Below are 15,000 nucleotides of genomic sequence, written 5' to 3' on the forward strand. Positions count from 1 at the left end.
AATGATCTCAGATTCAGGACGTCTGAAATCAGCTGATTTCATGATTACAAATTGAGTCCATGAAGAAAAAGACGTAAACCCCCGGTGGAGGACGAAGCGGACAGTTTCCTGAGTTACGGTCCGAGTGGGCCATCGCGCTTTTTGTCGATCTATTTCCCGTCAGCCAACGCGGCTTCTTCTGTCTCACTCCAGCTGCGGGTCGCTGCGGTTCGGACGGCAGCACCGACACTAATGTCTTTATTTTTACCGGAAGCTCGGTTCTAAACGCAGCGGAGCGGCGGAGCGGCGGAGCCCGGTACACCGGTAACCTCGCCGCCGGCGGATGCCGCTCACGGAGGCTCAGGTCCGCAGAGCTAACCGGGTTAGCATGCTAACAATCATCGAGCGGAGTCCCGTTTGATCAACGTCCGCGTTTGAAGCCGTTAAATCCCGATAAACGGCTCCGGAGCTCCGACATCATCCGGTGGAAGTCACGTCTCGGTTCAGTTTCAATTTCGACCCGGAAAAGTGAAAACAAACCGAGAAACTAAACGCAGCTTTTAAACCCGAAGTGTAAAATACAGTAAAAACAGCTTCTGTCGCTCCGACGAGCCACGTGACCGGCTCCCTCTGTGACGTCATTAGCCACTCCCACCGGGACGACGCGTTGTTGTTGTTGTTTGTTTGTGTTTGTTGCATCAAAAATGTTTAAATTTGAGGCGGATTTTCTCAGAAATCTGATTTTTTTTTTTCTGGTAAAATGACGAGAAATAAGAAAAACTAAATCGAGCAAAGAAAATACGACATTTTATTTGAATCAGATTCTTTCAACACTAAAAACAAACATGTTCCGTCAGAAGACCACATTACCCACAAACCCCGGCACTTCCTGTTGGTGCTGTTAGCTAGCAGCAGTTTGTTTTGATTAGAAATCAACTGGTATTTTTGGTAATGAAGTCCGTTTTATTTTGAAAGGACACTATGACGTCATACTTTCAGCAGCGCTTCTGTTCAGTGTTTCCACAACATTTTAAGTTTTCCAGCTGCTGCTCATTGAGTGAATTGTTCTTTTTAGAACCCGATCACGTTCAGCAGGAACCTGAAGTCCTGAAGTGGGAAACAGGTTCAGAGTTTGACTATAAACAGCCGTGATGAGTCATGATGCACCTGAACCTGCTGTTTCTCCGTGTGTCCAGGTGATGGCGCCCACGCGGATGAAACTGCGCGTGCGTCGCCGTGACAACGCGACCACGGCCACCGGCGCCGCAGAGGGAGGCGGACCGCCGGAGGAGGAAGAGGAGCGGAGACGAGAGGGCGGCGGCGGCAGGAGGAAGAACACCCGCAAAACCTCGGCCGCCGCCGCCTCCTCGTCTCCTCCCACCTCCTCCGCCTCGGCGTCCGCCCGGGCGGTGATGGCGGCCGGGGAGGCGTCGCCCGACTCCAAGTGCCCGATCTGCCTGGACCGCTTCAACAACCTGGCGTACCTGGACCGCTGCCTGCACCGCTTCTGCTTCCCCTGCATCCAGGAGTGGTCGCACAACAAGGCGGAGTGTCCGCTGTGCAAGCAGCCGTTCGCCTCCATCCTTCACTCCGTCCGCGCCGAGGACGACTTCAAGGAGTACACGCTGAGGCCGCCGCCCGCCAACAGCAGCGTGGCCGCCACCGTCGCCATGGTGGCGGCCATGGCGTCGGCGGCGAGGAGCAACCACCAGATGAGGCTGATGCTGAGGAGGCACAGAGTGGCGGACGGAGGCGAGACGACGGCGAGGAGGCGGAGGAGGGAGAGGAGGGGGAGAGGAGGCGGGGGCGGGAGGGAGGAGGAACGGGCGGGGGTGTGGGAGTGGTACCTGGACTCTCCTCCTCCTCCTCCTCACCCGACCGGCGTCTCGCCCGTCGTCGCGGAGGACAGCGAGGAGGAGCGGAGGACGGGCGGGGGGGCCGACCCGGTGGAGCGGGGGGTGATATTTGAGGGTCTGACGGGCCTCGGGGGGGGCGGCGGCCCCGGTTGCCCCCAACGACCGGGCGTCACGGCGACTGATGACCCGCTTGGCGGCGAGGCAGCGGCTGCAGCGGGACGGAGGAACGGTGCGGCGGCTGCGCGAGCGGGAGACGGTGGCGTTCCGCCGCGCCCTCTACCGCTGCGGCGTGCGGGTCCGCGGGGTCGCCGGGGTAAACGGTAACCAGGGGCAACATGACATCACGGCGGAGAGCTTCCGTCGGAGCCCCGCCTACCTGAACAGACTCCGCCCCTGGCTGCGGCGAGAGCTCACGGTCCTCTACGGTGCGCACGCGTCGCTCGTCGACATCGTGCAGCGCATCATCATGGCGCGACTCGCCCGCCACGGCCTGGAGGACACGCCCACCATAGAAGAAGAGCTGCGCCCGTTCCTATTGGCCCGCACCGAGCACTTCCTGCACGAGCTGGTCAGCTTCGCCCGCTCGCCGCTCAGCCTGGACAACTACGACCAGCGGGCGGCGTACGAACCGCCGGCCGCTCTGGAGCTGGACTGGATCAGCAGCTCCTCTGAGAGCAGCTCCGTCATCGCCATCTCGGAGGGGGAGGAGGAGGAGAGGGGGGCGGGAGGAGGGGCGGAGGAGGGGCCGGCGGGGGGCGCTCACGACGACGTCATCCAAACAGGAAGTTGTCTCAGCCTGTCTGCCTGGGACGACGAGACGCCCGGCCCGTCTTACTCCTCCGCAGAACCGTCCTGTTCGCTCGCCCCGCTGGCGTTCAGCCCCGCCCCCCACGAGGCAGCCAATGAGGAGGGAGCAGCGAGGCGGGAGGAGGGGGAGGAGTGTCTGATCGTCGGCTACAAGAAGCCGATCGCGGAGCGGACTCCGGAGCTGGTGCAGCTCTCCTCCGACACCGAGGAGGAGGAGGAGGAGCCGAAGAGAGAGGACACGCTGGCCGAGACGCTTCCCTCCCCCCGTCCCCCGTCCTCCGTCCTACCCGCAATCCCCCCCTCCACGTCGGCGGCCTACAGAGAGGAGCCGGGCGGCGAGCCGAACCAGGACGGCGAGGCGGAGCGTTCGTGGTCGGGCGGCTCGGGGCGAAGCAGGAACTCGGTGTTCACGCTCAGCCCGGCCACGCCCGGAGAGGAGGAGCGGCGGAGGGAGAGAGGCGGCGGAGACGGGAAGCAGTCCGGCAACGAGGCGGCGAGGGAGAGGAGGAGGAGGAAGAGGAGGAGGAGAGGGCGGGAGAGGAGCGGCGAGGGGCCGAGGAAGAGCGGCACCTTGTACAACCCCAACCGCTCCATCTATCCCGCCATGATGCGCCGCTCGCCCTCGCCGTTCCACTCCAGCGCCGAGTCGGCCTCCAGCTGGGAGCGCCGGGCGTCCCCCCTCACCTCCCCCCCCTCCTCCTCCTCCTCACCCCTCCGCTTCTCCCCGCCGCCGCAGACCCCGCCGACGCCATCGCTCTCCCCCGGCGACGCCCACCACGGAGAGAAGCCCGGCGGGAAGAGGAAGTACAAAAGCCGCCACCTGGACGGAGACGTGAAGGACCCGACCTGGAGGCCGAGCGGCGGGAGGAGAGAGAGGAGGAGGCGGGGCCGAGACGGACGGAGGAGGAAGGAGAGGCCGAGGAGGGACAGGTGAGCTTCCCGTTCCCGTCCTGAATCTGGACGGACGTGGCGTCGTGTCTGATGTGTGTTTTGCGTCAGCAGGAAGTCGAGAGACGAGCGCAGTCCGAGCGTGGAGATCATCTACGAGGGAACCGCCTCCGAGGCGCCGCGACCTCCGGCTCACAAACGCCGCAGGAAAGGTCACCGGAGGACGCAGCGCAGCAGGTACGACTTCCTGTTTCACCTCATCGATCGGACGGGGTTTTATTTTCTGCGTTTTAATGTTGATTATTAATCACGTGGTTCCTTTCATTGTTACAAACGTCGATGTCAGAGAACGAACGGTCGACGCGTACGACGCTATTTGATGATGCAACAGTGTTTCACGCCAACGGTACGATGACGTCGTGGACGTTCGCCGCTTCACGCTCCGTTTCCCTGCCGACTTCCTCGCGGTGCGAACAGGAAGTGGAACCCTGAGCCGTTAGATGTCCCGTTGAAGGTCGTTAGATGTCCCGTTGAAGGTCGTTAGATGTCCCGTTGAAGGTCGTTAGATGTCCCGTTGAAGGTCGTTGGATGTCCCGTTGAAGGTCGTTAGATGTCCCGTTGAAGGTCGTTGGATGTCCCGTTGAAGGTCGTTGGAAGTCCCGTTGAAGGTCGTTAGATGTCCCGTTGAAGGTCGTTAGATGTCCCGTTGAAGGTCGTTGGAAGTCCCGTTGAAGGTCGTTAGATGTCCCGTTGAAGGTCGTTAGATGTCCCGTTGAAGGTCGTTGGAAGTCCCGTTGAAGGTCGTTGGAAGTCCCGTTGAAGGTCGTTAGATGTCCCGTTGAAGGTCGTTAGATGTCCCGTTGAAGGTCGTTGGAAGTCCCGTTGAAGGTCGTTGGAAGTCCCGTTGAAGGTCGTTAGATGTCCCGTTGAAGGTCGTTAGATTCTCACGCCATTGGAGTTTTTTCTCTGATGGATTTTTCTGCCGATATCTCAATAAACATTGATGCTCCGTCAGCGTCTTCTCCACCCGACGTCCCGACATCGTTTCCTCTTTCAAACTAGGAAAACGAGGTTTTTAGTTTTTAGTTTTTTTATCTGCTTCCGTTTGCCCTGTTAAAGTTACAGTAGATTACACTGTTAAAAACTAAGTCAACACTTCCTGCGTCCGCTGGAACCCAGAAACCTTTTATTGTGAAACAATGACAGGAAGCTGTTTACGCGAGGACGGATTATCTTATTAAATTAACGCAATGAAAATGATAGATTTTGGAATGGAAACTTGTTACCATAGCAACGGCGGTTACGTAACCTTCAACAAACCTCCGGTTGGATCTCGTCCTTCGTCGACCGCGGCAGCGGTCGTTCGTTGTCCGATCAGCTGACTGCAGTCTTTCTTTCCTCTGAACAGCGATGAGGTCGTGTGTTTTTGTCCCTGAGTTTGCGGGTTGTGTCTCCGTCTCGCAGCTCTCCGGTCATCATCACCCTCGACAGCGACAGCAGCCGCGACGACGTCAGCAACAGGAACAACGTCAGCAGCAGCAGCAGTCCAATCAGCAGCCAGCAGACCGTCGACTTCTCCGACCTGCCTCCTCTCCCGTCGGTGCACTCGGCCGGGGGGGGCGGGGCTACGGAGGCCGAAATCGGCGAACTTCCCATTGACTTCCTGGATCGGGGATCCGAGGGGTCGGAGGCCGGGGGTCCGATCGCCGTCGACAACAGCGACGACAGCGACCGGGACGTGGACGTGGAAAACGTGGAAGTAGGTGGTTCACCGCTGCCGTGTGACGACGGACCGATCGCGGCGGCCGACACGAAGGTACCCGGCGCTGACGGTGGAGGAGGAGGCGGAGCTGAGGACGGTGGCTGTCAGCCAATAGGAGAGCGCCTCGCTGCGACGACAGATCCGGTTCCCAAAAGACGGCCGGAGGCTTCGAGCTCTGACGGCAAACCGCTGACGACCGTCCTCGGTGACCTGAAGGGCGTCGCTGCCCCCGACCGCGACCTCTCTGTGAACTCTGAGGCCAGCTGGTCACCTGACACCCGACGGCGGCGGGACCGAGACCCGTGCGAGGTCAGCCGGGCTCATCGAAACCGGGACGGCCGGTTGGCTGAGACGAGACGTGGCGGCGCCGATCGGCCCGCCGAGGACAAAGACCAGAACCGGGCCGTTGACCGGCCGGCAGGAGGAACCTCCGGCCGCTCGCCGCCGCCTCTGGAGCGAGCGAAGGAGTGCCGGGTCCGAGAGGAGGCCGGGGACGTCCCCCCCCTCCTGAAACAGGCCAGTCCGGTCCGGTCGTACAACAGAAACACACCCCCGCCATTAAAACACAAAGATGCCGGGAGTCCTCGCCGGTCGCCGCATCACGCCTCCGTCGACGCCCCCCATCCCGTCGACTCCCGTTCGGTCGCTCCGCCCACCGAGAACCCGCCCGTCCCGCCCGTCTCAACGCCGAAGAGGCGTTTCTCGAGCTGTCCGGTCTCCGGCAGCGTCCCGGCCGCTCCTCAACTCGGACCTTGGGCCGCCGCCGTGCGCTCCGGTCTCAAACCTCCCGGTGACTCCCGTTCTTCGTCCGCCGCCGATCACTTCACACGTCCTGTTTTCAGTTCTTTTCATTCCTCACAGTTTCATTCCAGCCGTGATCCGCCGCTCGCCGCCGATTCATCGACCGTCGACTTCTATTCACAAAGAACCGGCTGGTGCGAAGAGCAGCCGGCTCACTCGGACTCGACCTCCGCGGGGTGCCGGGATGAGACCGCGAGGCCCGCTTCCTGTCGGGTCGCCCCCGGTGACCTCCATCCATCCAGCGGCGCGGCCGTTTTCTCAGGAGTCAACTCTACTGCCGCATCACTTCCTGTTTCCTCCGTTGATTCCAGGACTTCCTGCTCGCCCGCTGACCTCCACTTCAGCGCGGCGGCAGGTAGCGGGACGCTGTCCGAGATCAGCCACGAGGTCGCGTCCCGTCACGCTCACCCGCCGCCCGTTGATCTGCACTGTACCGGTCCGGCGCCACCGGCTGACGGACACTCGAACCACGCGGCCTTATCCTCGTCTCCCAGCGAACGCTCCGTCGACTTCCACACAGCGCGCAGGAAGGGCGGCGCCCGGTCCGACCCGACCGGCCGAGCCCGCTCAGAACATCAGAACCACTTCGACCCCGGCCGACGGCTGCATCAGCCTCCAGCGCCCGTTAACTCTCATTCAAAACGCTCTCAGACGGACTTTAAGCTCCACACACACAATCACCTGGCGTCCAATCACCTGGCGTCCAATCACCTGGCGTCCAATCACCTGGCGTCCAATCACCTGGCGTCCTCCCCCGAGTCGGACTCCAACTCGTCCGCCGACGGACGCTCGGACGCTCGGTCGCCCGTCGGCGAACTGTCGAACATCTGGAACACGAACACGCGCTCTGCAACGCAGGACGCACAAACACGTCTGAAATGAGACGTTTCAACGTTTTCACAGAAAATCTGAAGGAAAGAAACGTGTTCATCTCGTCGTATTTCTTTCTTTAGTTGTTCATCAAGGAACTTGTTGATTTAAGATCACAGAGAGCGTCTGAGGTCGGGAGTCCAAACCATCATTTACAACATGTTTTGTTATTTTGATTTTAGGTGGGAACGCCGAGAAATCTGGATGAATCGGTGGTTTGATCATAAGTGGATGTATTTTAATTTGAAAATATTTATATTTTTTAATGCTCAGCGGGACGAGGAGGAGCGACGACGAGGAAACGAGATTTTTTTGTTAAAAACCCAAAGAAACAAGTTGTTGAAATTGATCCGTTTTTCACCGACCTGCTTCGGCCGGTTAAAACAAACATTAAACAACAAACCACGAGAAGCTTCCTGCTTCTTCTGGTCTCGTTAAAACCATCAAAACTCAGTCAGATGTCATTTAAAAATGAAGCTGGAGCCTCAAATACAAGATAAATGAAATGAAATGAATCGACTGACTGAGATTAAAAGGTTTTGATCGACGTTTTTCTTCACCGCTGTCTGCTAACAATAATAAAAACATAAACAGGAAGTCACATCACACTGGAAATCTCCTTCAAAGGGTGGCACGAGGCCTGGTTGCCATGGAAACGAGTGGATGTGTGTTCACATGTTCTGTAAGAATAAATGCTGAATAAAAGTTTGGTCAAAAACTGAGTTTGTGTTTTGGTTTCGGTCTCCAAAAAAACCCAAAACTGACCGGATGACGAGCGACGCTGGAACGTAACTACAACACAAGAAACTTGGGACGCCGAGTAACGAACAGAAAAACTAATTTAATTGAAAAAAAGACCAAAGACGACATATAAACTTGAAACGGAGACATTTTACTGTTTTATAAAAAATATCTGCTCATTTAAAATTTGATGGCAGCAACACGTCTTTAAAACGTTGTGACAGGTTCACGTTCATCTCTTAACAACAGGAAGACCCACGGTGGGTTTTCAATTACTCATAAAGCTACAAGTTCAAACACATTTCCTGGGATTCAAATAAAACTTTGACCAAACAAACAAAAGTCTTGTTTTCCAGACGAGTTGGTGTAAAGCGAAAGATGCAGTTCGTCTTACTGACCACCAGGTGGAGCCAGAGGAGTGTGTTCCTCCTCTTCTTCACTCTCTCCTCTTCCCTTCTCACTCTTTTCCACCATCACTTCCTCCTCATCTTCCTTCCTCCTCCTCCTCTTCCCTCCTCCTCCTCTTCCCTCCTCCTCCTCCTCCTTCTCGCTGCTCTCTTCCCTCAGAAGGAGAAAACTGAGCGTGATAATGAGCCTCGAGGGAGCGGCGGTGCTCCCACACTGATTAAGGCTGTCGGGGTCCGATTAAATGTCTGTTAAACACCCAGACTGGTGGACCAGCGCCAGGAACCCGACGGCGAGCAGGCCGAGAGACGAGGCGGGAAACGGTGAAACCTACACGAATAATCATCAGGGATCAAAACAATAAAAACCTCCACCAGACTGCTGATGAAGTTTTGTACGTTAAACCAGCAGCTGGTGTCACTCACCATTACAGATGTTCTGAAACAGCAGCAGAGTTATACCAAGAACAAAACCTAAAAACCAGATGAAACCGACGTTAAAAATGATCCACAAAATGCTTTTAGTTTTTATACAAAATTATTTTTAATTTTGTATAAAAACGATTAATAATTATTGAATAGTTCCAGTATTTCTATTCCTGTAATGGAAACAATTTAAATGTGAGTTATGTGAGACTTAAAACCCGACTTGTAATACCACCTTCAGCATTAGGGGGCGGTAGTGAGTCAGATTCTGTCCGTCACCATCTTTACTAGTTCAGAGCGGTTTGGAGCAGGAAGTGACCATATTTGGACGAGCTGGGGGAGGAGCCAGCGGTGGATCTGACCGATCTGATTGGAAACCTGACGATACTACGTCCCGCCCACCGATAGCTGTAACCTGACAGCACCACAGGCCTGTCAATCAAACAGACACGCCCCCAAAAACAGGTCTTCTTGAATCTTCTTTTCTAATGAATGAGGGATTATTTTCAGATGGACCTCCAGAAAACTAATAAGAAGGAGTGACTTTAGCTAACAACACCGAGATAACTGATGGACACATTTTATTCACTTTGGATTTGATGAGAGAAGTTGAATGGGAGTCTATGGAGCCGGAGGCTTTTTGGAGCCGACCTCTAGTGGCACTCGCTGGTATTGCAGCTGAAGACACTTCTGGATCAGATCCATTTTTACCTGTGAAGTGTTCAAACTTCAAACAGACATAGAAAATGTGAAGAATAAAGGTTTCCACGTGCTGACGTTTTGTGGATTTGAGTAGTTGGTTTATTAATTTAAACAGCAGGTGGCGCTAATCGTCCTCTCGGTGCCTTTAACTGAAAAATAAAAGACAGCGAAGTGAAATGACGACCGGCGGTCAAACGTACGTTCACTAAACGTCACATTTAGTTTTCGTCAGTTCTTAAGAACGTTTTAGAAGTATTTTAGTTAAATATCAAGATTCTTATAATCAAATGAAAATAAAAAGGTTCAGTTTCCTCTTCTGTTAGTTTAGTTTCTTTGTTGGCTGAAGACCGTTTACATCACAGCTGAGGAAACGGCCCCGCCCCTCTCTGCTGCTGTCTCTCAGGCCCCGCCCACATTCTAGAACACTGGTGGTAGGCCATTGTTAGCGCTGTTGCCAGGCAACACGCTGCACCGTCGTCAGGGACAACCAGCCTCTTCTGTCTCTCTCTCTCTCTTTTCTGATAGCAACACCATTACTGAGATGACAAGGCCACACACACACACACACACACACACACACACACACAGAGACACACACACACACAGAGACACACACAGAGACACACACACACACACACACACACACATACACACACACACACACACACACACACACACACACACATACACACACACACACACACACACACACACACACAGAGACACACACACACACACACACACACACACACACACACACAGAGACACACACACACACACACACACACACACACACACATACACACACACACACACACACACACACACATACACACACACACACACACACACACACACACAAAAATTAACATTTAATAAAATAAAGACATTCAAGTACAGTAAGATTTTTGCATGGAAATACAAAACTACACAAAAAGCATTAAAATCAAATCTCAACACACACACACACACACACACAGCTTCCATCTTGTGGCAGAAACATTTCACTCAAACAGAAAACATATTGTTCATTGTCATGCCCCCTCCCCTCCCCCCACCCTCACCCCTCCACCCCCACCCGTCTGTCTCACCCTTCTCCCCCATCTCACCCCCCTTCTGTCTTTCTTGTCTCCCCCATCCATCTGTCTCCCCATCTCTCGTCCTCTGTCCCCCCCCCCAACTGTCTCCCTGTCTCTCCTCCTGACCCCCCCCCCTCCATCATTACAGGCAGCAGTGTATGATGCAACCACCTGACATCCTTCACCGTGTCTGTCACACTCTCAGCTCATCTTTGAAATGCTTTATTATAATTCAGCTCACAGAGGAGGAGGAGGACACAGGAAACAACCCCTCCTCCCCCCCTCCTCCCCCACCCAACCTGAGAAGAAGGGGCTGTTTGGTTTTACTTCCCACCAGCAGGCGGAGGAGAACATTTTCCTCAGGACCAAATTAAAAATAAATAGAAGTTAAAGTAAAGCTGATAAATATTTCCAGCACGTCGGTCGGTACAGAAACTTTGACACAACGAACCTGGAATAAAAAAAGGTGAAGCTCTGCTGAATTTAATGTGAATCCAGGTTATAAATGTCTGAACCGATATTTTAATATTCCAGCTAATATTTGTCGATTAATTTCTCACAACCAAAATTAAATTTTGATTTGACGTGGTTTTGGAAGTAACGACCTCCATCAGGAAGTATTCAGAGTTCAACATCATCACTGAGTTCCTCACGTTAACGTGACCTCTGACCTCTGGTACCTGAACATTAGTGATGTCACCATGGAAACCTGAAACTGGAGCAGACAAACAGCAGATTTGGGGTCAAATCTTCAACACGTCTGATTGTTTCTGAGCCCATGCAGTGATTTCCACTACAGACTCCTAGTTTCAACACATTCCTCGTCTGTTTTCAACGCTCTGTGAGCGGGTGTGTCGTCATGTTGGAGAAGCCTGTTGCCATGGCGCCACAGTTCAGATGGTTTGTGTCCTCTGGGTTTCAACAGACGCAGCAACAGACAGGAAACTGAAACAAAGAGGGAAGAAGAAGAGCTCACAGACTAAATACAGGGAGGGAAGGACAACGAGGGACAGATGAAACTAATCAGGGGCGGGGCCAACAATCATATAGAGGACAGGAAGTGAAACAAGACAGACACAAGAGGTGAGTAATTTCAAAATCCAACAGGAAGTACCAAACAGATTCACGGTGACACAAAGAAAACCCAGCTGGTGTCTCCTGACCTGACGCACCTTCTTCAGTCTTGGACGGTGAAGCTCCGCCTCTCTTGAAACGTGATGTCATCAGAACACCTCGCCCGGCTCGTCGCTTCATGACTTTCTGAAACATTTCAAGGGTCTCTGATGACCGTTTACAGAGTTTGACCCAAAATCTGATGTTGTCTGTGATCGTCGGTCCTTCTGCTGCACTGCTTTAAAAACAGCCATGATTCTGTGGTGGAAATCACCGCATAGGCTCAGGAACACTCGGCTGTAAACTAGCCTGTCGGAGATTTTCTGTTCCTCCAAAAACCCCAAATCAATACTTCCTGATGAAGGTTCCTGCTGCTCCGTTCAACAGGAACCTTTTTTAATTGATGATTCCGATGACATCAATTTGTCAGTAAAAGATGACTCAACATTTATTAAGTTAACATTTCAAAAGAAGACTTCAGAAAGCGAGCAGGTCGGATCCACAGACGTGTTGGAAAGGACGAGTAGTTGAAGTGTTCTGACCTGATGTCTCAGTTCGGTTCAGCTCAGAACCTCAGAGGATCCAAAGGTTCTCACGCTGCAGGTTCTGTTTCCTGTCGGCCCCCAGCTGGAACCGCTGGAACCGGTTCTGAGCTCTCTAACAGGTCTCCGATACGGACCTCACGAATCTGCAGGTTTCTGCTCTGAACATGTCTGAATGAACCACGGTGAGATTTACTTCATGAAAACCAACTGAAAGAGTGACTGCACCCTGAGAACGTCCCACGAAGTCCAGACACAATCAAACCGGACGAATACAACATGAAGAGTGAACATCAGGATCCACAGCACAGAGAGGAGGAGCAGGGCGAACCAACGCAGTCCGGTAGAAGTCCATCGAGGTCCTGTGGAGGAGGAGGAGGAGGAGGTAGACAGAAGTGACGTGGTAGTTGTAGTCCTGCTGTGGTGAAGTGGTCGCCCTTAGCAACAGTCCTGGATCACTTCCTGCTGAGGGCAGCGTGGCTCGACCCACCGGCTGGGATCGGTGGTCCACTCAGCAATCCTCCTGGTGTTGGCTATGATGGGGTTTGTGGTTCACTGGGAGGAGGAGGAGGAGGTGGAGGAGGAGGAAGAGGAGGAGGTAGAAAAAGAGGAGGAGGTGGAAGAGGAGGAGGAGGAAGAGGAGGAGGAGACAGTTTTACGGCGAAGGTTCTCCGAGTCAGCGAATTGTTCACGACAACTTTAAGTTCAGGTTGTTGTTTTGCTGTCAGAAGAAATCAGTGTTAAATAATGAGAAGTTGTGATTGACAGGTGAGAACGGGTTTCGTCCTGATTCTGATCCCAGACCTTCACCTTATATCAAGGATCTATCATTACAGATACCACAGGATATCTATCGCTCGTAGATTAGATTGTGAAGAATGTTTTATTTAGCTGGATCAAACCAGTCAAGAGAACGTTCAGACGGTTCCTGGTGAACAAACAGCAGCAGGAAGCAGCGACCTCAACAGGAAGTCGTCTCTTCATCATCGTTCACTTCTGCTTGGGCTCAGGAACACTCAGCTGCAAGCAGATTTACTGTTCCTTGAAAAATTTAACCCACGTTCTGCTGTTTCTCTGCTCCAGTTTCAGGTTTCCATGGTGACGTGACTGATGTTCAGGTACCAGCGGTCACGTTAACGTGAAGAACTCTGAATACTTCCTGATGGAGGTCGCTGCTTCCTGCTGCTCTGTGTGCAGCACCGTGCTGCGTTCAGGAACACTCTGAACTTTTTCTTTGTATCTCGTAGTCAGTGTGAAAATGTTTAGCGCTCCAAGATGCTAAACAGGAACACCGATAGCCTTCCTGTCTGCATCTATTCTATTCTGTTCCATCTATTCTATTATGTTCCATCTATTCTATTCTGTTCCATCTATTCTATTATGTTCCATCTATTCTATTCCATATATTCTAGTCTATTCTATTCCATCTATTCTATTCTGTTCCATCTATTCTATTCTATTCTATTCTATTCCATCTATTATATTCCATCTATTCTATTATATTCTGTTCCATCTATTCTAATCTATTCCATCGATTCTATTCTGTTCCATATATTCTATTCCATCGATTCTATTCTGTTCCATATATTCTAGTCTATTCTATTCCATCTATTCTATTCCATCTATTCTGTTCCATCTATTCTATTCCATCTATTCTAGTCTATTCTATTCCATCTATTCTATTCTGTTCCATCTATTCTATTCTATCTATTCTATTCCATCTATTCTATTCTGTTCTATCTATTCTATTCCATCTATTCTATTCTGTTCCATCTATTCTATTCCATATATTCTAGTCTATTCTATTCCATCTATTCTATTCTGTTCCATCTATTCTATTCTATTCCATCTATTATATTCCATCTATTCTATTATATTCTGTTCCATCTATTCTATTCTATTCCATCTATTCTATTATATTCCATCTATTCTATTATATTCTATTCCATCTATTATATTCTGTTCCATCTATTCTAATCTATTCCATCGATTCTATTCTGTTCCATATATTCTATTCCATCGATTCTATTCTGTTCCATATATTCTATTCTATTCCATCTATTACATTATATTCCATCTATTCTATTATGTTCCATCTATTCTATCTATTCTAGTCTATTCTATTCCATCTATTCTATTCTGTTCCATCTATTCTATTCTATCTATTCTATTCCATCTATTCTATTCTGTTCTATCTATTCTATTCCATCTATTCTATTCCATCTATTCTATTCTGTTCTATCTATTCTATTCCATCTATTCTATTCTGTTCCATCTATTCTATTCCATATATTCTAGTCTATTCTATTCCATCTATTCTATTCCATCTATTCTGTTCCATCTATTCTATTCCATCTATTCTAGTCTATTCTATTCCATCTATTCTATTCTGTTCCATCTATTCTATTCTATCTATTCTATTCCATCTATTCTATTCTGTTCTATCTATTCTATTCCATCTATTCTATTCTGTTCCATCTATTCTATTCCATATATTCTAGTCTATTCTATTCCATCTATTCTATTCTGTTCCATCTATTCTATTCTATTCCATCTATTCTATTCCATCTATTCTATTATATTCTGTTCCATCTATTCTATTCTATTCCATCTATTCTATTCTGTTCCATCTATTCTATTCTATTCCATCTATTCTATTCTGTTCCATCTATTCTATTCTATTCCATCTATTCTATTCTATTCTGTTCCATCTATTCTATTCCATATATTCTAGTCTATTCTATTCCATCTATTCTATTCTGTTCCATCTATTCTATTCTATTCTATTCTATTCTATTCTATTCTATTCTATTCCATCTATTATATTCCATCTATTCTATTATATTCTGTTCCATCTATTCTAATCTATTCCATCGATTCTATTCTGTTCCATATATTCTATTCCATCGATTCTATTCTGTTCCATATATTCTATTCTATTCCATCTATTACATTATATTCCATCTATTCTATTATGTTCCATCTATTCTATTCTGTTCCATCTATTCTATTCTATCTATTCTATTCTAT

At 50.7% G+C, this 15,000-nt stretch overlaps 2 protein-coding genes and 1 long non-coding RNA gene across 3 annotated transcripts in view; 1 reads left to right on the forward strand and 2 right to left on the reverse strand.

Annotated features, from left to right (window-relative positions):
• The first annotated feature begins 68 nt into the window (after positions 1 to 68).
• LOC138214122 (uncharacterized) lies at positions 69 to 7,681 on the forward strand. The gene is made up of 4 exons (XM_069175491.1): positions 69 to 1,925; positions 1,969 to 3,572; positions 3,645 to 3,767; positions 4,995 to 7,681. The coding sequence occupies exons 1-4, from the start codon at positions 1,131 to 1,133 to the stop codon at positions 6,973 to 6,975; spliced, it is 4,503 nt and encodes a 1,500-aa protein (XP_069031592.1). The 5' UTR covers positions 69 to 1,130; the 3' UTR covers positions 6,976 to 7,681.
• A 153-nt stretch (positions 7,682 to 7,834) lies between these two features.
• Positions 7,835 to 10,258, reverse strand: LOC138214188 (uncharacterized). The gene is made up of 2 exons (XR_011179609.1): positions 8,535 to 10,258; positions 7,835 to 8,439 (listed from the first exon to the last, which is right to left on the reverse strand). It is a non-coding gene; the product is annotated as an uncharacterized lncRNA (long non-coding RNA).
• Positions 10,259 to 11,685: 1,427 nt separating this feature from the next.
• The window catches only part of LOC138214123 (CXXC-type zinc finger protein 5-like), a 14,833-nt gene continuing 11,518 nt past the window's right edge, over positions 11,686 to 15,000 (reverse strand). The window contains exon 5 of the mRNA XM_069175492.1: positions 11,686 to 12,525. The gene's annotated coding sequence lies outside the window, so the exon portion shown is untranslated. The remainder of the gene's footprint in view (positions 12,526 to 15,000) is intronic.

The sequence above is a fragment of the Embiotoca jacksoni genome, unplaced genomic scaffold, assembly GCF_022577435.1.
Source record: "Embiotoca jacksoni isolate LCO1_2020_lvr unplaced genomic scaffold, fEmbJac1.0.p SCAF_68, whole genome shotgun sequence".
Taxonomy (NCBI): domain Eukaryota; kingdom Metazoa; phylum Chordata; class Actinopteri; family Embiotocidae; genus Embiotoca; species Embiotoca jacksoni.